The 19,598-nt window shown below is 38.6% G+C and overlaps 2 protein-coding genes across 3 annotated transcripts; one reads left to right on the top strand and one right to left on the bottom strand.

Annotated features, from left to right (window-relative positions):
- The first annotated feature begins 900 nt into the window (after nucleotides 1-900).
- On the top strand, nucleotides 901-15,096 carry si:dkey-178e17.3 (somatomedin-B and thrombospondin type-1 domain-containing protein). 2 transcript variants are annotated; one of them, XM_033973001.2, is made up of 5 exons: nucleotides 901-1,365; nucleotides 8,323-8,505; nucleotides 8,828-8,918; nucleotides 12,345-12,503; nucleotides 13,591-15,096. In XM_033973001.2, the coding sequence occupies exons 1-5, from the start codon at nucleotides 1,122-1,124 to the stop codon at nucleotides 13,694-13,696; spliced, it is 783 nt and encodes a 260-aa protein (XP_033828892.1). In that variant the 5' UTR covers nucleotides 901-1,121; the 3' UTR covers nucleotides 13,697-15,096. The 2 variants fall into 2 exon arrangements, with proteins under 2 accessions (XP_033828892.1, XP_033828891.1); XM_033973000.2 differs by having other exon boundaries at nucleotides 903-1,365; nucleotides 8,320-8,505.
- A 1,691-nt stretch (nucleotides 15,097-16,787) lies between these two features.
- On the bottom strand, nucleotides 16,788-19,487 carry snap29 (synaptosome associated protein 29). The gene is made up of 6 exons (XM_033972997.2): nucleotides 19,406-19,487; nucleotides 18,805-19,047; nucleotides 18,325-18,518; nucleotides 17,741-17,826; nucleotides 17,551-17,655; nucleotides 16,788-17,465 (listed from the first exon to the last, which is right to left on the bottom strand). The coding sequence occupies exons 2-6, from the start codon at nucleotides 19,045-19,047 to the stop codon at nucleotides 17,305-17,307; spliced, it is 789 nt and encodes a 262-aa protein (XP_033828888.1). The 5' UTR covers nucleotides 19,406-19,487; the 3' UTR covers nucleotides 16,788-17,304.
- Between the last annotated feature and the right edge of the window lie 111 nt (nucleotides 19,488-19,598).

The following is a 19,598-nucleotide window of genomic DNA, read 5'->3' as shown; positions in this document are numbered from 1 at the left end:
TAAGCTCCTACTGAAAGTCTGCTGCTTGTAAATATTTATATGAGTAAGATAAATTCAAACGTTTACAGTAAAACAATTAGAATAACCAAATATGATAGAAATACATAACTCAAGAATAGTGTTGAGCAATTAGACCATCAGTGTCTCTCATTGCCTCAGTTCATCCTAAATGCTTTTAAATGGATGGCACTGCTTTTCTTATAGTTTGGAGAGAAGCCACTAGAGGGAACTAGGTTTACTTCTAGTTTATTACACCATAGTTTCAGTAGAGATGAGATTGCTGTTGTGGAAAGTGGTGCAGTCGTTTTTACTGCCAGTTATTCCTCAACAAAGTCTTATATGACCTACAGATGTTTGATTCCCATCAGTGAGCTGTGTGGAGGCTGCAGTCTTGAATGGCCAGTGTCCTTTGTAAAGGTCCTTTACAGTATTCACCCACAGCGCAGCTTCTGTCCTATTCAAAGTGGCTCAGTGAAGGGGAAGTAACGTTATTGTTGCCCCCGGTCTTTGAGTGGGGCAGATTATCGCTGTTCTTGTAGATGAGAAACAGTTGTAAAGTTCCCAGAGGCTGTTATTACCTGTGAACAAAGTGAGTGACGCGTAAATGCGCTTTGACCGGATCATTTGTCCGAGCCACTGTCCGTGGTGCTGAATTAAAAGTGTCACCTTGATTGACACTTATGACAGGTTTGAGGTGATGTAATCTTTATGTTTTTATTAATTATTTATCCTTATTCTAGTGAGTCGTGTGTCTTTGGATTTAAAAAGTGAAAGAAAAAAATCTGCTTCTTTTACGCAAACTGGTGGTCCACGCTGCACGAGGACCTCCTCATTGCGCAAGACAGACAGACAAACAGAGAGACAGACAGAGAGACAGGGGGTGGGCTGCTAATGTACGTGTATCCCAATAAGAGCCCACAGTAGCTCTGTGGGGCGGTGTCCAGGCGGACATAGATCAGCCTCCACTTTACGCATCATTGCCTCGCGGAGGTGAACCCACGTTCATCAGGCTGTTGGTGGGATGTTATTTGCTGTCTAGGGTCAAAATAGGCAATCGCGTTTCAACCCTCAGTGCTTTGGAGGTGAATCCATCGTCCTCAGAGTCTCATAAAGTTGTGGTGATGGGAGCGCGCGGATGGAGCTCGGCGCGCCTCGGCGTTGTACTTGTCGGATATGTTTTGTCCGGGATGATGCTTCCCGCGGCGGAGGCTGGCTGCAGGGACAGGAACAGTCCAACTTGCTGCACCGGGAGGAATAATGAGTGCTTTGAATACACGAAAAGAAAAACAGTGTGTTACTGCGATGCCTACTGTCAGAAAACAAGAGACTGCTGCGAGGATTACCAGCAAGTGTGCCAGATATCCGGTGAGTTGGGACTTTCTTAGCCCTCTTAGATAGCCCCACATTGGGTCAGAGATAAAGAGTTTCCTAAATCTTAATTCCTCTCATAAGATAAACACACAATTATTAAAATAAACAAATCAGCACCAGCCAATCCCTCAGTCCATAATGTTTTCCACAGAAAAGTTTGGGATCCAGATGTCTCTTTTCTTTTCTTGTCACTATCTTGGCTGGTGCTATATTTAGCCAACGAGAGGATAGAATGGCCAAACCCAAAGAAGGTCAGAATTACAGCATGAGCAGCTTTTGAGTTTGAAAAGCTGTTAGTGAGGTAACTCTGTGGAAATATTTCTGTTAATAGTCTGTGTATACACTCTGTCCTTATTTTAAGTGCACTAACAAGCACCTGCTGTAAAGCTCTCAAAGTGCACACACTCATCCTTCTATTTAGGTGCATTTGGAGAACACAGTTAGTCTTTGTTTTACTTACATTAGAGGTGACAACAAAAGTTCACAAGCCAGAGCACTTTGCAAGCCCTAAGCGCGGGGTATTACAGTATAGCCCCGAAACAAATCACTGCATCCAAGATTTACACTTAACATTTACAGTTATAGGATTTTAGCCATTTGAAAGTCTGGAAATTTTGGAGAATTGTCAACTTTTACTATGTCTTTAAACTATCCCCATGTTTTATGGTGATCCTTATGCCTTGTGGACACCTTCTCTTCTGAATGTTTGCAGGACTTTCTCATGTCAGTCAGAGTTTGTGCACATTAAGCCCCGTCCCTGCAGGTTTTATCAGAACCAGATCATGTCTTCAGCCCTGTGCATTGTCTCCCACAGTTGTCCATTAACACATGTCTACTGTAACGGACAAACACAGTGACGTGAGGACACATATTACATCACCGCTGCAGAAAGGCAACTCTTATAATTAACAGAGTATTGAGCGTGAATACGGAGGTGGAAGACATCTGTTGTGTTGTAAAAGACATGATAAAATACTATGTTAAAGTCAATTTACTAGATGATTTAACTACTGGGTTGAGAAAGTGCTCATTTTAAGCAAAGTCTGGTGAAGTTCCTGCTCTGTATCTAAAGATTAGTTTATGTAAGAGCACATGACCTCAGTACATCTTCATATTTCTGGTATATCCAACATTTTGACGACTTTTCCCCCATTTACGATCTATAAGTTTTAGTTTTAAATCGATCATCACTATGGCAGCGGCACTAATGTCAGAAGTATTTCTTATATCCTCTATGACAACTGAAGATGTCCTGCCTTAAAGGGGAGGCAGGACAGATTCATCGTGTTTCCTGGGTCTGGTACCACTCAACTCTCCTCCACATATTTCACTACTGCAAAAACTGGGACAGATAATATTTTTTTGAATCGTAAGAGATGGATTCCTTTGGGGGCTATTTAAAACAGCACTGCGGAACTTTTGCCACCTGCTTGTCTCCATTCAGATTGGGTTATTCCGCATATGGTGCCACCAAATCAAATTACAGGTAAGATCTGTTGACAGGCAGCTCCAAACACAGTAAGAATGCATGTTTTTAATGTATTTTTAGGCAATAAAAACACCAGGAAAAGGGAAAGTTATGACATCTCCATGGAGACAAGCTGGCGGTGCATCCTTCTACAGAAAAGTTACATAGTGCACTTTAAAGATCTGGTCTTGTGCCTTGATTACCCAGGTTTGTCCCTAATTTTAGTCGTATATTCTTATTCTTTGGCTTAGTTGAGTTTAAATATTGCTGGATTAACCCTGTGTGCTAATTTACGTCTGGTTCAGTCATGTTTTTTTTAGTTTCTTCAAGGTGGAAAAGCTTTAATCAGTTTTGCTTCTTTGTCCAAAACATTTAAGAATCTCTCTATTTGGAAACCGTTGTCAAGATCACTCCGAAATCTTTTAATCAGTTGCTTTGTTTGTGTCCCTTGCCAATATGTCTCTACAGGAAACATTTACCCCCAGGCTTCTTGTTAGAGCTTATTCAGACGCCCTTAAACTCTATTAACAGCCCGATATGTCCCTGTCCCATCATCAGACATGACAGAGGACACAACCAAAGAAGAGTGAATAATGTAAAAGGAATAAAGGAATGTCAGTGTACAAAGATAATGTGTATTATCAGACTGGGACAAGTGCGGGTGGAGCTTTACTAAGAAGTCAACAGATAAACAAATCACTTTCCCTGACTTCTATTTGAACTTAAGGACAGTAAATGACCAACAGCTGGTTTAAAATGTGTTATTAGTGTTGTAGCAAAGATTACACACTTGTACTGGACAAATATCTTAGTTAGGATCCATGTAATTAGTCAGAGTAGAATGTTGACACTATGGAGGGTTTACCGCTCTTCTTGGAGGTTTACAGACATTTACTGCTTTGCCTGGAAACTTCTACGTAATTTTTGATCAATAAAAACAAATATAATTTAGTCAGTGCATAACTAGAGATAATTTAAATGCTATACCTTGGAATATTACAGGCAAAATGGGAGACCCTCTACTGAAAAGCTGCATAGTGGACCTTTAATTGTGTTTCTTTTAACATGTTAATAGTTCATATATTGTTTACCAGTCTCAAGAAAAGAGTTAAATATTCTTACTATGCTCTAAGCCATGAACTTCCAATTAATTTGCAACATCTATCACCAAAACTTGAGCTGAACATCAGTTTTATTTGCTTAAAGCCACATGCGGTGAGTGCTTTGGGGTCAGAGGTCAGGCTTTGTGGTGCACACGGGGGCTGTGCGAGGGGCGAGCTGTGTCAGGCTGTCGGTGAGGTTGTCATGTGGGTGGTACCCGGACTACACTGGTGGTACCACAGACACGGGAGGGGCCTCCGCTTTAGCAATTAGCCTCTGACTTCTGAAGGCTTATGGTCAATGTGCGCGGATTTAAGCCTCAGTTTAAGTGTATGGAGCGAGGGAGACATGGTTAACGCTGGAATATTGGTTGTGTTTATGGGACGTCATGATTAAAGATCTAAAAATCCAATATTTTCAGACTGGTAAAATTAAAGTTTCGGTTTCATTAACAATTCAAAAGTAAAGATTGTGTCTTTTGAATGATTAAAAGTACTTAAAATGGCAACTAGTTTAAAATTGAGTGGATATCAGGCTCAATTCTACAGTGGAAATGGACTGGAACCGTCATATTGCAGATGTTTTGACTTGGTTTGTGATTAATATTTCTATAACGACTGGGCCTATCCATACAAAAATAAAAATAGGCACAAATCAATTAGATCAAATTATTATTTTAGCTTGTTTTACAATGTGGACTCATTTGATTACACAGGTGCAGCTGTTGACATTGAAATTAGTTTAGATGAAAATTTAAGTTTGTGGAGCCAGTTCTGAACAGATTGTACAGAACATTTTTAATGTTCTGTACAATCTTCTTCTGTTCTTAAAAAAAACAACAACAATTCTCATTTCAAATTAGCACATAATCAACCTGTATAATGTGAACACTGTGGATCCCTGGTGCAAAAGGAAGGACCACAGACACTATTGATAAAAAGAGGAAAAAAACATTGATAAGAGGATAAGATGTCTGCCCTTTCCCCTGCGCTCCGAGGGCACAGTGTGAGTGTGCGCGATGTGGGAACAGGCTGTGTCAGGTGGGCAGCACTAATGCACAGGAATGTACAGATTCCACAGTGGCTTTGTGGATGTCACTGAGACAGCCGCCCGCCCGCCTGCCCGCTCGCCCACAGCCCCATGGGAATAACAGCAGGAGCGGACGCTTCAAAGTCCTCTTTCTCTGGCACTCGTTCACTGTCTTTTGTTCATGTACAGTGCATTGTGTCGCAATATGAGTTTATACAAGACTGCTGGGTTTGACATCAGACACTTTCTGCTTATGAGATACCACATTTTTCATTTTTGGTGCAGTTTGTTGTTGTGAACGAAGCCTTTTCTTTATAAATGTGCTTACTTTTTAGGTGGACAGTTTGTCTATTTGTCTCCATGAAGATGTTTTTACCTATTTAAGCTGTAATGTTTCACAGTATGGCACTAAACGTCTCCAAGACAGCAAGTAAATAGCAACAAGTTAGATGTCAGGTGTCTGGTGTAGAAGAAAGGAGCCTAAACATTAACTGGTCCAAAATTCAGCTGCCCGTATCGTCACACGCACCTCCTCCATCAACCACATCCTCCATCAGCTCCACAGACTCCTCATCACACGCCACATTCAATCCAAAAACCCTGCTCCTCACATTCAAAACCCTGCAGAACCTCGCACCTCCACATCTCTCTGAGCTCCTCCACATTCCCACTCCCGCCTGCTCCCTCCGCTCCTCCTCCTCTTGTCTCCAGCTTTCTGTCCGCTCGGCCTGCCTCGTCACCACGGGGAGCAGATCGTTCAGCCGCTCGGCTCCTCGGCTCTGGAGCACCCTCCCTCCGGACCTCCGTAACACTAACTCACTCCCACACTTCAAATCCAGACTCAAAACTCATCTGTTTTGACTGGTCTGTTCACTCCACCACAGCACCAGACCAGGCTGCACCATCCTGCTCTGACTGTGCTTTTAACTCTGTGTTTTACTGTATCTTTTAAACTCTTGTATATTAACGCTTTTGTACAGGTTTATTGTTTTAAGGCAACCTTGAGTGTCCAGAATTCATTATTATTATTATTATTATTATTATTATTATTATTATTATTATTATTATTATTATTATTGTCAGACCAGAGGAGAGGTGATCCCTTTCATAGTAGGAAGCCATGATTTCAAGGTCTTTTCTTTTACCAGTAAACAAATAAATGCAAAAAAGACAAGTTTAATGTCATTCTGTGGAGCAAAACAATAATATTTCCACAGAAAAAAAACACTTGATGGAACCCTCAGCACAAAATAAACAAACAAATAAATAAAATAATAACAAATTACATAATGCACCTTTAAAAATGACATAAGACCGTGATAAATTGGCTTCCCGGTGAGTTGATTAAAAGCTTCAAATCATCTTGTGCAGTGATTTGAAAGTTATTTGGCATCATTCTTCGCCGTTCCAGCTGTGCTATCATACAGAGCAAGTATCCAAGATTTAGACAAGATTTTTTGAATAATTCTATTGACAAATGTGTTATATATGTTATTATATATATTAATGAATAGTAATTAAACCTGTCTGGAAAATCTTTTTAGTCTGGCACTTTGTTTATGAAGTGCTGAGTTCCGCTCTCAAAGGGGCCTGTTAAAAGTCCACTGCTATTAAACGTCTATGGTGGACAGGCGTAATTATTGTTTGGGACTTTTGGCTTTGATCAGCGCAGCCATCGGACTTCCTCGTGGCACAGATGTAATTGCCTTAATCAGTCAACTGAAAGGGGCTCCTGATTGCTGCTGCCACTGTTGCATTCAGTGTGGTGCAGTGTGTGTGTGTGTGTTTAAAGGAAATAAAACTGAAAAAAACAGGAAGCGGAATAAGCCCCCATAGACCTTTAATAAGAGCCCGCCACCACCACACAGGCTCATTACAAAGTTATAGAGCAGGAGAGAGTACACGTTAGAGGACGACTTGTTTTTTTCTGTCACTTGTTTTGTTGTATGTATATTTTTAGTATACAGTTTGAGTTCTCTATCTTATAATGTTTTTGTTTTTGTTTTTTTCCTCGTGTCAGACATATTAAATGATTGGATTTTAATTCTTGCAGTCAGTGAATTCATGAACTCCCTCAATGCACATTTTGCAATTTCAAAAAAGTGATATTTGTATTCACTTATTTGGTTTGGACAGTGCATGTTAATGAGCAGACATGATGCAACATGAATGTAAACACACTGGATTATACCAAAAGGCTAATTTCCATCTGTTGTCCCAAGTGCTAGGGTCACAGAACGGTCAAAATAAAAATTGCACAGTTCCCATAGTTGCATGTTCCACTCATTGCACAGTCCCCGTTATTTCAGTCAGTTTGGCCCATTCAAGACACTTAAATTTTATACCCACCCCCTCATATAAGCAAATACGTCTCTACAGAAAAGTTCAAATCACATTGCCTCTATAGATGATGCATGCTGGAGCTTTAAAAGAGCTGTACATGGGACATTCTCTCAGGGTTAGAGACTATTCCACAGGTTCCCACCTTGGAGAGAGATGCATTCTGACTAAAGGGGTCTGTCTGTGGGGGGTCACAGGTCAACTCTGGCGGTGGCTCATGTGGTCGTTGCTAAATTGTTTCTATATTTAATCTACTCCTTTAAAGGTGGTGGTGCGAGGGAGTGTAGGACCTTGTGAATTAGACGAGCTCTTTTAAGGTTGACCATGTTGTTAAAGTCCAATAGTCGATGCTTTTTCAGAACGTGACAGTGATGGTGAGAAATGGAGTTTTTTATCAAGTATTTTTAGGTCTCTTTTATAGAGATTTCCAATGATTTTAAGTAATGTGGGGCAGGCAAGAGACCAAGTAGTTAAATAATAGTCTATGTGGGAGATGATCATAGAGTAGAAATAGTTTTTAGCAGCACTCACGTTTAAGTTATTCCGGATCTGACGAAAATTCTGATGTGACAAAAATTCTGATTATTATAGTAGAATAGACACTGTTCATGTGACTGTTAAAAACTGCAGCACTGATTGTCCCACCTCTTTATACTGGAATTTTACTGTAACAAGCAGTGGATTCTCATTTATGTGCTGTTATTGTTGCAAAACACGTCAAAATGTGAAATATTTGATCCAGAGTGTGAATTTTTTGAACGATCACAACTAAGTACAGATGCAGAACAATACAAGATTACTCAAACATGTATGAATCTGAAGCTGAAACACAATATTGCGTAAGCTAACGGGGTTAAAAGTCCATTTTACATATGTCTCCTTTAAACAGAAAAAGCATTGTCTGGCTGATAAAGAGAAGACAGTTGCATAATTTGTATCTCCTGTCTGAATTGTTTCGGTCTTTATTCATGACATTCCCAGTTCATTAATGTAATTCCTTGCTCTCCCAGCAGCCCTTGACTGTGAGGTGGGCCCATGGGGGTCTTGGTCTCCGTGCACATCCCCCTGTGGCATTGGCAGCACAGAAAGGAGTCGACAAGTGTCCGTCCCACCCAGAAACGGAGGAATGCCCTGTCCAGACCTGAAGCAGCGGCGTGGGTGCTATGGAAACAACGCCGTCTGCAGCTCAGCCAAAGGTAAAACCCCATTTCCAAATCAGACTCTTTGTTTCTTGTCATGTGTGAGCGAATGTGAGATGCGATCAGTCTGTTCTTAGCAAACATTTCCTGTAAAAGAGTTTAATGTTTTAATATCTCGGGGGAACTGAGGTTTTACTTGAGCAATTCGTCTGCAAACATCTGGTGTAAACTCTTATCTCGGCATGCACCCTTTTCAAAATGCACCAAAGTTCTGAACTGTAAACATCTTCTGCTTGACAAACATAGTAAAGCTTTACACCGACTAGATCACAACTTGAAACTCTAGCTTTAAAATAAATGTTATGCTTCAAATTTGCAGAAGTGGCAAAGATCCTGCCTGATTCTTACAAGAGGAACTTCAAGGACCCATGGAGACGGCCACACATGCTCATGAAGGAGGAGAAGGCCAGGTAAGAGAGCAAAATAGTCATGAAATCCACCGAGTCATATCCCTGTGGCTTTCAAGTGTACTCCCAGTGTAGTGGAAATAATTACAGCTCAAACTAGTACACTGAGTAATATTTCCTATGGGCTAAGAGCACAGCAGCCTTGTTTCATTATAAACTGCACTGATCTTTCTGCAGGAATTCCACATTTTAACTGATATAAACAAGGTAATGCTCTGATTTTCTATCATTTAAAACATTCAGTTTCCTTTAATTATTCACTTATGACTATGAACTGTGCACTGAAAGCACGGAAATGTACGTAGTTTTTGCTAATGTGATTATTTCTGGACAATAACGTTTGCTGACTGTATCAATATGCTTATTTTAATTTCTCTAAGCATGTTCTATTTAACTTTTCGCATCAAAGGCAATTGTTTTTTGTTCTTCTAAAGATAAAACCCACACATCAAGGTCTTTATACCATGAACCGTGACAATAAATATTTTCTAAACGAACTAACCTTCACTGATAAACGCTGCGGTCTGTGAAAAAGGTCAGAACAACCTTCTTCTACGACATTCTGCGGTGTCTGACGGAGTGATGAGGGGGAGTAGATAACATCACGTCTAATTAAATCGGACATGAGATCACGTATAGTTTTGTGAGAATCAGGGGACTATGACTCATAACTGGTGTCGACAGCCCCCCCCCCCCCCAAAATGTGCGATTATGAAACTGGGACGCTTGGAAACACATGGAAAGATAATTGATAATTTATGAAGAATGAAGTTAAATGTTGAGATTACACAAAATAATGCAATTATGGTAAATTGGATTACTGTATAACATGTGTGCAATATTTAACTACATTATTATGTCTTGGTTGTGTGAATGCAGTTTTATTTCACTACATAACATAGCATCTATCACCAAAATGCATTTATTTTTTACACCAAATGCAACTCTTTTCATTTTCGCCTTAGGTTATTTTTGGTCAGTCAGTTTTATTTGACAGTTTTAAAGCATAAAAATGGGTATGATACTGGCATACGAGCTGCTTTTAAAGCCCACTACACAATCATATCTCAACCTGCACTTTAAAAATAAACGGAGCGAGCGCATCACTGTCACTTTATGTTTACAGACAGGAACTTCCCTTGTGGACGATGCTGATTCTTGATTGTTCAATGGGCAAACAAATAGTTCTTTCAGTAAATCTAAGTGCATTGAGATGGTTATAGCTTTTATTATGGTCTGCAGTGCATTGACAAACAGCTGTGTTGATGTTAGACAACCTCAGCCCTGCAGGATCGCCTTCAAATGGAGCACGACTCTTTAGTGTCTCTCGGGTCTTTGTTGTGTCTGTGTCTGGTTAGTCATGATCAAGGACAGCTGATTTGGGTGACTTCCTGGTTTGAATTAATCCCAGTGCTGAATGCTGCTGCTGCTACTAAGAGAGTTAAAATAAATACGAAATACTAAAGCGAGGTAGAGGGGAGCAATACAATAACACTTTATAATATCTGTAACATTGACACTTTAGAATATCTGCACTAAACTGGACACTTTACAATACCGATCACCTTAATAAGCCATGTTTGCACTGTTCTCTAAGTATTTAATTTCATTTTTAAGCATTTTTTTTAACTTTTTGCCTTCCCTTATTTGTATTTATTCAGTGTTTTTATGTTGCACTTTATCACCAAAGAGAGTTCCTAATTTGTGAGCTGTGTTTACTGACAATGGCAATAAAAAGTCTTCTGATTCTGATTCTTCTGATTCTGATTCTGATTCTGATGTAAAAACATGTTGATGAACTACTTGCAAAAAAGTAAATAAGTTATTGCAAAATGAGCAGCTGTAGCTCATTATGAGGTGAATAATGGGACAAAATCTAGATTGTGCCAAATATTACAAAATGTCCCTATCACTGGTAACATAACACTGGTCAACACTAAATTTATTGTCTAAGATTTTTTAGCTGATTTAGGATAATTTTGATGTGCTGAATCCAAAAATCACATTGGTTTTACTCAATCAGGTCAATGTTCTGAACTAAGCTACATATTTGTTTTTGGACGATTTTGTTTACATGTATGAGTATTTTCACGTCATATGATGCAAAATTCTGTTATATTTCTCACTATAAACAAATTCTGAAGATTTTGCATGTGCCAACTTATGACTAATTGTTTTTTTTTAATATATATTATATTCGACTAGAAGATCTTGCAAAAATAAGCCCGACATATTCTGCTACATCTGCAGTGAATACACCAATGTTCCTAACAGGAATCAAGTCACAAGTTTCCTAAAGCGTGCTTACCATGCTTATTTTGGGATTAAACTTGGTGACCAAGATGAAGCTTGGGCGCCACACATGGCATGCAAGTCATGCACCGAGTATCTGCGTCACTGGACTAAAGGCAAGAAGAGTTGTCTGAAGTTTGGAATTCCCATGGTTTGGAGGGAGCCGACATCAATAGCTACTTCTGGGCTATTGATGTGACTGGGATCAACAGAAAGAACCGAAGCAGCCTCAAGTATCCTGACTGTGAATCAGTACGTCGTCCTGTAGCTCACTGTGATGAAATTCCAGTACCTGTCTTTGTAGAAGTTCCTGACATCAGTGACAAAGATTCCTCCAGTGTGGTTTTAATGATGATGCTCCACATCCTTTTTCCCAAAAGGAGCTAAATGTTCAGTTTTCCTGAGAATCTGGGATCACTGAGTGATGAGCAGGTGGAGAGATTCCATCAGGACATAAAAGAGATGGAGACCAGGTATCAGGGACACTGGGATGCAGTCATGATGGCTGATTACTGTTGGACTCTGAAGAGAGACATCCCTGCTGCTGAGCATTCAAGGGGTTCATAAAAACAGAAGTTCATGTCCTGAATTTTGCACAATGATAACGTAACGTTCCAATTTACATGTACTTACCTTTATAAATTAACATAATGTAACATTTAATTAATACATTCTGTTAGAAAGCTATTTTTTATCTCCTAAAACATTTTTTGGATGAGAAATATTAAAGAAAATCAACTGATAATGTCACAAAATTGTAATCAATTTAGTCAGAAGATCGGATTTTTCTAAATCAAATTAGCATAAAAACCTGACCTGACTGAGAAAAATGGATATCATTTTTGGATTCAGCGGTGCTAAATGGTCCTAATTCAGTTGAAAAAACACAGACAACTTTCAAAAATGTTTTTTTTTTTTTTGTAACCCAGTGTAATTAGCCCCTGATGTTCAATAAAGTATTACGCTGGTCCAAAACCATCAGTATCTGACGTAAACTATATATTTCAGTGCTTTTGGGTGCTTTATTTAGGGTTTTATTTAATTATAAACATGATTTCCCAGCTGTTATGTTGCTGACTGACAGTATTTAAGTAGTTGTTTTGTATATATTTAGCACAGTCTTTGTATGATTTGCAGTTACTGTGTGTACCTGAGAGTGAAGCAGGCCAGCGTCGCATGTAAACTGAAGCTGTGGAGCGCTCAGCTGGTGAGGGACCGGCTCGTCTGTGCAGAGTGTCAGAGCGACGCCATGTCCAAGTCAGACCGCTGCGGAGGGGACGGTTTGGAGGGGTCCAGGTAAATAATCAAATAATCAGCTCCTTAACTGTTGAGGAAGAAGAAGAAACATTTTACTAACATTACAGCAGGAACAGTAAAAGCTGACAGATGTAAATGTGTGATTGTGTTTTGTTTTTGGAAGAAAAGGAGGTCATTTGCCTGTTTGATTGATACATGCCTGGAGAGAGTATGTTGACATTTGATTTAGAAAAAAAAATCATGAAGGTGTGTGACCTACGATTTGAGATAAACAGATTGAATATTGATTTTACTGATACTGATAACTGTAATATTGATTCACTTTATTTATTGTTTTAATATGATGTCATTGTTTAAGTGAACCGTAGTGTGTAGATGGTTAGAGCATTTGTCCTCCCAAACGCAGAGATCAGTGATCCAATGTCCAACTGGTGCATGCTGTCATTGTGTCCTTGGGCAAGATGCCAAGTTCCAAGCAACAAATCCACCAAAATAGTCTTGGTAATTGCTTATCCGTGCATTTGTCTTCAGTGGGTTAGACGACTGTAACGTCCTGCTCACTGGACTCTCCATACGAGCCTTAAGATAGAACAGTACATCCGGAACACTGCTGCTCAGGTCCTGACTAGAACCAGGAAGTACTTCACACATGTGTCCTGTGGCTCAGGTCTCTGGCTCCTGTGGTTCAGAGAATAGACTTTAAAGTACATCTCCCACATGTTAGTGCCATGCAGACAATCTCACGCTTTGAGTACTTCAGGGACCGACCTCCTACTGGTGCCCAGAGTCAGGACTAAACCAGGACTAAATCAGGGCTAAACCAGGACTAAATCAGGACTAAACATGGGGAATCAGTGTTTCAGTTTTATGCTTAAAACTGGAACAGTCTTTCTGAAGATGTGAGACAGACCTCGACTTTGACAATGTTTAAAGGCTCAATGTTTATCTGTGGATATGACTGAAAGGTTTTTATTCTGCACTCTTCTCTTTTAATGTTAATTTTGTGATGATTATTTATGTGTTGATTTGTTGAATTGTGATTTTAACGTCTTTCTTATTCTGTAAAGCACTTTTACTTACTTTGTGTGCGAATTTGCCTTAATTAGCTCATTATAATGTGTTGTAGGACCTTCTGGGTGGCAGCCTCCGTCTCTGGCTGTCACGGCTCCTGGGTGAGAGAGTCTTCGTCCAAGGGCTGTCACTGTCCACCTTACTCCGTGCTCTTCGTGTGAGTCCATTCACCTAAACACAGGAGCAACACAAAAACAAGCTACAAGAGACTTTCTATAGAGTTTACACCACTGAGCACCACCAGCATCCTGCCACTATGTCCACTGTACTGTACGGGCAATGATAAATAAGCTCACGGCGATAGCATTTCGTAGCCACATTAAGTCGTTTTTCTTCCCAAAACACACAAGCCTCTATATTGCTTTTGCTTATCTACCTCCTCTATTGCTGGTGCATATGTTGTGATGCACCATGTACAAATGAATAGATCGATTATTTTGCTTTAAACATTTTATATTTTGACGGTGTTATGTACTGTAAATGTTATGTGCCTAAAGTCATATTTGTCCAGTCTAAAAAGTACAAAAAGTTAGGGATTTTTTACACTTTCTCTTAAGTATTTTATAAGTGCCTGACATAAATTACACCACGTGACCTACCAGCCAAATACAACGCCAGCTTAATGGACTCTCAGGTCTGATGCTTGACCGTTATGTTAAGTTTATATTAGAATGGAGTAAAAACAAGGCGGAAGTGTTAGTGTGTTTACTTCTTTTTTGTTTGTTTTTTTAAATAATTTTGATACAAACTCCAAATCAACAAATTAAAGGTTCACTGGGTAACTTTTCAGGTGGCAGGTGCACTAACTGTTGTCTCCATGGAGATAATGACATACTGCAGAACATACCAAGCAAACCGCCCCACCCACTTTTGCCGTAAACGTGACGAAATTGCGCTTTCTTTGTGGTGGCACTTCCAGTTAAGTGGGAATGGAGAATTTGGGAAAAGTTTTGCCTCTAAAATCTGATATAAAGTAGTTTCATTTGTGTAAAATGTTTGATGTTCATGTGCACCAATAAATCAACAATGCACGGATTATCTGGGAGACTTTTAAACAGCTCTGTAGTCCATATAGAACTTATCTGCAGCCCCGTGCAAAATAATACAGCCCCAGTGACAATGGTGGCACCAACAGCAACTTCTGGATTAAGGTGAACAGCAGGTAGAGTAAACCACCAGAAATATTACACAATGCACCTTTAAATATCCACATTCCTGTAGTTTTTTACTTACACCAGGCTGTGGACTGATGTTAGTGCTACTATTAGGAACACCTGTCTACATTTACAAGCTAAAGGTCTTCTGTGTAAAAGCTTTAGTTGTCTTTAACAGGAAGGCAGAATCTAACTAAGAGCCGTTACTCCCAATTTATCAATTAACAAGAAAACCTCCCCACACTCCCAGGACGACTCCTCATTCCAACCATGTTATGACAAGCTAGGAGCATAACACCTTATGTATTTGTATTTATTTATTATAATCTGATTTTTTCATTCATAATTGTAGCGCAACATTGTATTTTTTGTACCCTGACTTTTAGAAATAAAACATATAATCTGTCAATTTCATGTTGTTAGCCTTTTCATTTCAAACCTGTCATCCAAATCTCATGTAAGTGTTTATCTATGGCATAAACAGGTACTTAACTATTAGAAGGTACTTAACTCATTCCTGGCGTGTTTCCCTTAGCATAAACTGAACGACGACAAGCAAAAAACAGTTAATGTGTGTAATCTTGAGTTTTGTATGACCTTATCCTACAATTAGGAGTTTTTTTTCTGATATAACATGCTTCAGGGGAATGTGTGGACAAGTTGAGCTTAAAGACTTGAGGTAAACAGTTAAGGTTTACATCATGTGTAAACACAGACATTTGGCTTATTTGACAGTTACATGTTTTCTCTTCATTTCAGGGTAGCATAACAGTGAAGAGAAAGAAAAAACAAAACTGACAAACCCTATAGTTTAATAATTGTTAACATAAATAAAATGAAGACATTCAAACTGTGATGATTGAATTGATGATTACAAATCATGTCAAGATTTGTTGAACGTCTTATGTGTTCACAGCGTAATGGTCCACTAAAACAAGGTAATTAAAGTTAACAATTTGAATTCTACAAATGAATAAACCAATAGCTTTTTGTTTACTAATTCTTACAAACACACAAATGAAGAGTGAACTTGTTTGTTTTCTTTTTTATAGCCAAAAGTGATTACTATTACCATAGAATCCAGCCAGACAGGTTGATGAGACGTTAAAGTCGTTCTGAGATTATTTGTAAAAAACAAAATTATAAAATGTGTCATTGTTTTACACTTGAACTTCCTCTCCATCAAACTCCACTGTCTGCTGCTGCTTACCTCTCATAAGCCCTGATACAACATACTTGGTCAGCACAACTCTTTCTTTTGTTTTAGTTCAACAGTTGCAGTTAAGTGCTGCATGTGTCCTGTTCACCTCCGACCTCCCGGGCTGCTGTGGTCCAAACCCAAACTCCCTGCGCCGGTCCATGTCTGGCCCAGTGCCTGACGTCCTTCGACAGCAGTATGTTCTAGGATTACTCTTCTTGAAAAGGGGGGCATTCCAGCTCTGCCAGGCCTTTGTCACACAGTGGTCACTGTTTGCTTTGTACAAGACAGCTGTTCACAATGTGTAGGCTACTATATACTTTCTTTTATATTATAATTTTATATATATATATATATATATATATATATATATACATACATACATACATACATACATATATATATATATACACATACATATACAGAGAGAGAGAGATTGATAGATACATAGATAGATAAACAGATAGAAGTTTCTGTTATGAACACCAGCCTCCTTTGTATTGCACCACAGAAGTAGGCTATAGTAGGCCTATGTTTTTGAAAATCCGTACTACAATTAGCTGAGCATCCTAATGAGAGCTTGCAGGGCCTGTAAAAGCAGCTGGTCCAGCATGGAGGAATGATAATGAATAGACCCTTGAGCACAGAGACCTCACCTGAGCTATGCATCAACACAGCTGCACCTCCACTAGAGGCATCGAAAGCAAACCTGTCAGGATCATATTGAAAGCAACAGTCACTCACTTGTCTTCATGGCTATGGCTCATTAAACAGGGCATTTTTAGTGTTTTTGTGCCTTTTCCCACAGTTTAGGTGTCGTTGGTTTAAAATAGTGGACAACACCTATTAAAGAGGTTTATAATATTTTGGCGCCACCTTGTGGTCATTAGTATAGGGAGTCAGAATCATTTGACATTTTATTGGACAATCCACATTCATACACGTTGGCAGAAAACAAACAATTAAAGCAAATAAGATTATTTAAGATCAGTATCAACAGTTGATATGTTTATATCTCATAATCTCATACATTTTAAAATAAGTTTGAATAAGGTGGTTCACATTATATGGCTGCTATATGTAGCAAGCATAAAGTTTGGTGGTTATTAATATCTTCAGATGATAAAAAGCAAAGGAGCAGAAATTAAAACTGAATTGACAAAACAGCAGATAAGGACACAGTGATGGATATCTTGGCAGTTTGTTGAATTCTGAACAAATGTTCTGTAAAACTACTGTACACAATGCACAATAATATACATTAAGGCAGTATGCTAATATCTGGACTGAGGCTGCACAACAACCTTTGACAGAACTGTGCACACCAATTAAGAATAATAAAAAAGCATGTAACATATCGGCCTAAAAGTGAGCAACTTGAGACAAGAGTTTTATCGGGAATATTTATCGGGATATTTTATTTAAGTCTTTTCATCTGTTGGTTTGTGTTATTAATCTTTAGATCCATGTTGTCAACCTTATTTAAGAGAGAATTAATGGAGGCATCTTGATCATCAATTTCAGACTGCAGACCCAGTCCAAGACCTTTCAGTCTTTTAAGACCAACTGCCATTTCATCTAAGTTGTATAAACCAAACAGAAGTGGAAATTAGCAATCAAATACAACCAACAAATCAATTCATGTAATCAATGAAAAATATACCTAGGTTGTTGTCCAGGGTTTGGTGTGCCTCTTTTAGTACTTTGTTTTTAGGGTAACCATTTTGTCCATATGAGCTGTCATCTGTGGATGAAGAAGCGCCAAACCCTATGAAAACGCAAAACATAATCTTACTTAATTTCATAAGATAATCACATTTAAAAAGTAGAAACATAAATTGAGACACACTAACCTCCAGTATCAAGCTTTCTCAGATTGGGGTGGCTAGCTTGGTACTTATCTTCATGGCCTCTACTATTAGATAAGGCATTCTGCAATCTGAAAGAGGAAATAAATGATGGCAATTTTTCGGTCAGTGGTGAAAAGTAACCAAGGTAATATGTGTTGGAATACAAAGTATGTGAATGCATGAATCAAGATCTTATTGATTCCAAATAGCACAAAGGCTTACTTTAACTCACTAATATAAATATAGGACAACAACCCAGACAGTAAGGTCAAAATAGCAACATTTTAATCAATAATTATGCCTTATATTGCCGTCTTTGCATCAGTCAGAGTTGTATAATTTGTACTGGTTATTAAGTAAATATTCTACTTTAAAAAAGACTCAAATGTTTACTTTTTTAAACCTACAGTATGTCATTATGTCGCAGGTCTGTTTATATGGTTCCCTAGAGTTGTTTTCGGTTAATTAATGTTCTTATGTGTGAATTTATTTTGTGTAACTATGCATATTTTAAACAGATAAATATAGTCCAAAGTGTAGTATAACAATATAACAAATACTTTCTAAAGATTATCAGAAAATTATACCTGTCACTGGCCTGGTAAGGTTTGGGCTCCTCAGGAAGTGGCTTTGTCTCAGGTTTTCCTTTAAAATAATTCACTAATCCACCCCACACACTCTTGATACTGTTGATGTGCCTCTGACTCGTCTTTAGGTCCTGATCCATGTTGTCCAGCATCTTGTCCGTCCTCTTCAGAGCTTCTCCTTGACGCATGAGTTCCTAAAGAAAATGGATACCCTGTTGTTTTAACATAATTGATCATATTTTATCAAAGGAATCCACAGACATAGCTATGGTTCTAATCTATTGTATACAAAGATCAGGGATAGTTATGGCTAAATAGGTTTAAAAGTAAGACTGCATTGTATTAAGATCATTGCGATTTTTATGGCAAGAAGAGGGTTTATTTTTGCATTTTTATAGGAATACGGAAATTAGATATGATATTTGGATAGGATTGTTTATTGTACAACTAAATCATTGGACAAACAGGAGGAAATCATACCTCTGCCGTCTCAATGCCCATCTTCTCTGACTCATAGATGAGACCAAGAGAACGGTAGCTACTGTCCACTGCAGACTTAGCAGTATGCATCACTTCTTGCTCTAAGTACTTTTGTCTTCTCTCTGCTTCACTTAAACTGCTGTCACCAAAGTCATCCTCATCAAATCCTCTGTTTTTTTTAGGCCTGAAATCTTCTTCTTCATCATCATCAGCAAATGGGTTGTGGGAATTTGGGAAAGCCATCTGTTGAGGAAAAAAAAGACAGAGTAGGTCACATTTCTTTATAAAGCAAGCCTCTGACACATCTAATCTAAATCTAAAGAATAATTAAAATTTATGAAGCATTTAGTGTAATATTTCTTTTAAATAATGTTGCAAAGTATATGTTTGTGGCCTGTACTTTTGTGTGTTTAAATGTGAGTCTAGCTAACAGCATGTCTCAAATCGACTAGTATTGCTAGCTGGTTAGCTGTCGGTCAGGGAACAAACAAAATCCAAATCTCCACGGATGAAACAGTTGTAAAGACATACAATTTTCATTATATCAACCAAAACAATATATCTTAACACAGATAAGAGACACTAATCATAAAAATTAAACCTTTTCCGAAGCACTAGATCTGTGAAGACAAGACGCTATTGTTGCTTTAACAGCTGACAGAAAATTTCCGGTCACGTGATATGACGTCACAGCTGTGGGGTTTCAGCTTGAGATCTGAAATGTCTCTTTTATTGTTATGTTAAAAAACGAAATATATATATATATATAAGTTACGTTCTACGTATAGGCCTAC

Source organism: Periophthalmus magnuspinnatus, chromosome 9 (assembly GCF_009829125.3).
Source record: "Periophthalmus magnuspinnatus isolate fPerMag1 chromosome 9, fPerMag1.2.pri, whole genome shotgun sequence".
Taxonomy (NCBI): domain Eukaryota; kingdom Metazoa; phylum Chordata; class Actinopteri; order Gobiiformes; family Gobiidae; genus Periophthalmus; species Periophthalmus magnuspinnatus.
The sequence above is the reverse complement of the archived record's forward strand: the minus strand, read 5'-3'. Positions and strand labels throughout refer to the sequence as shown.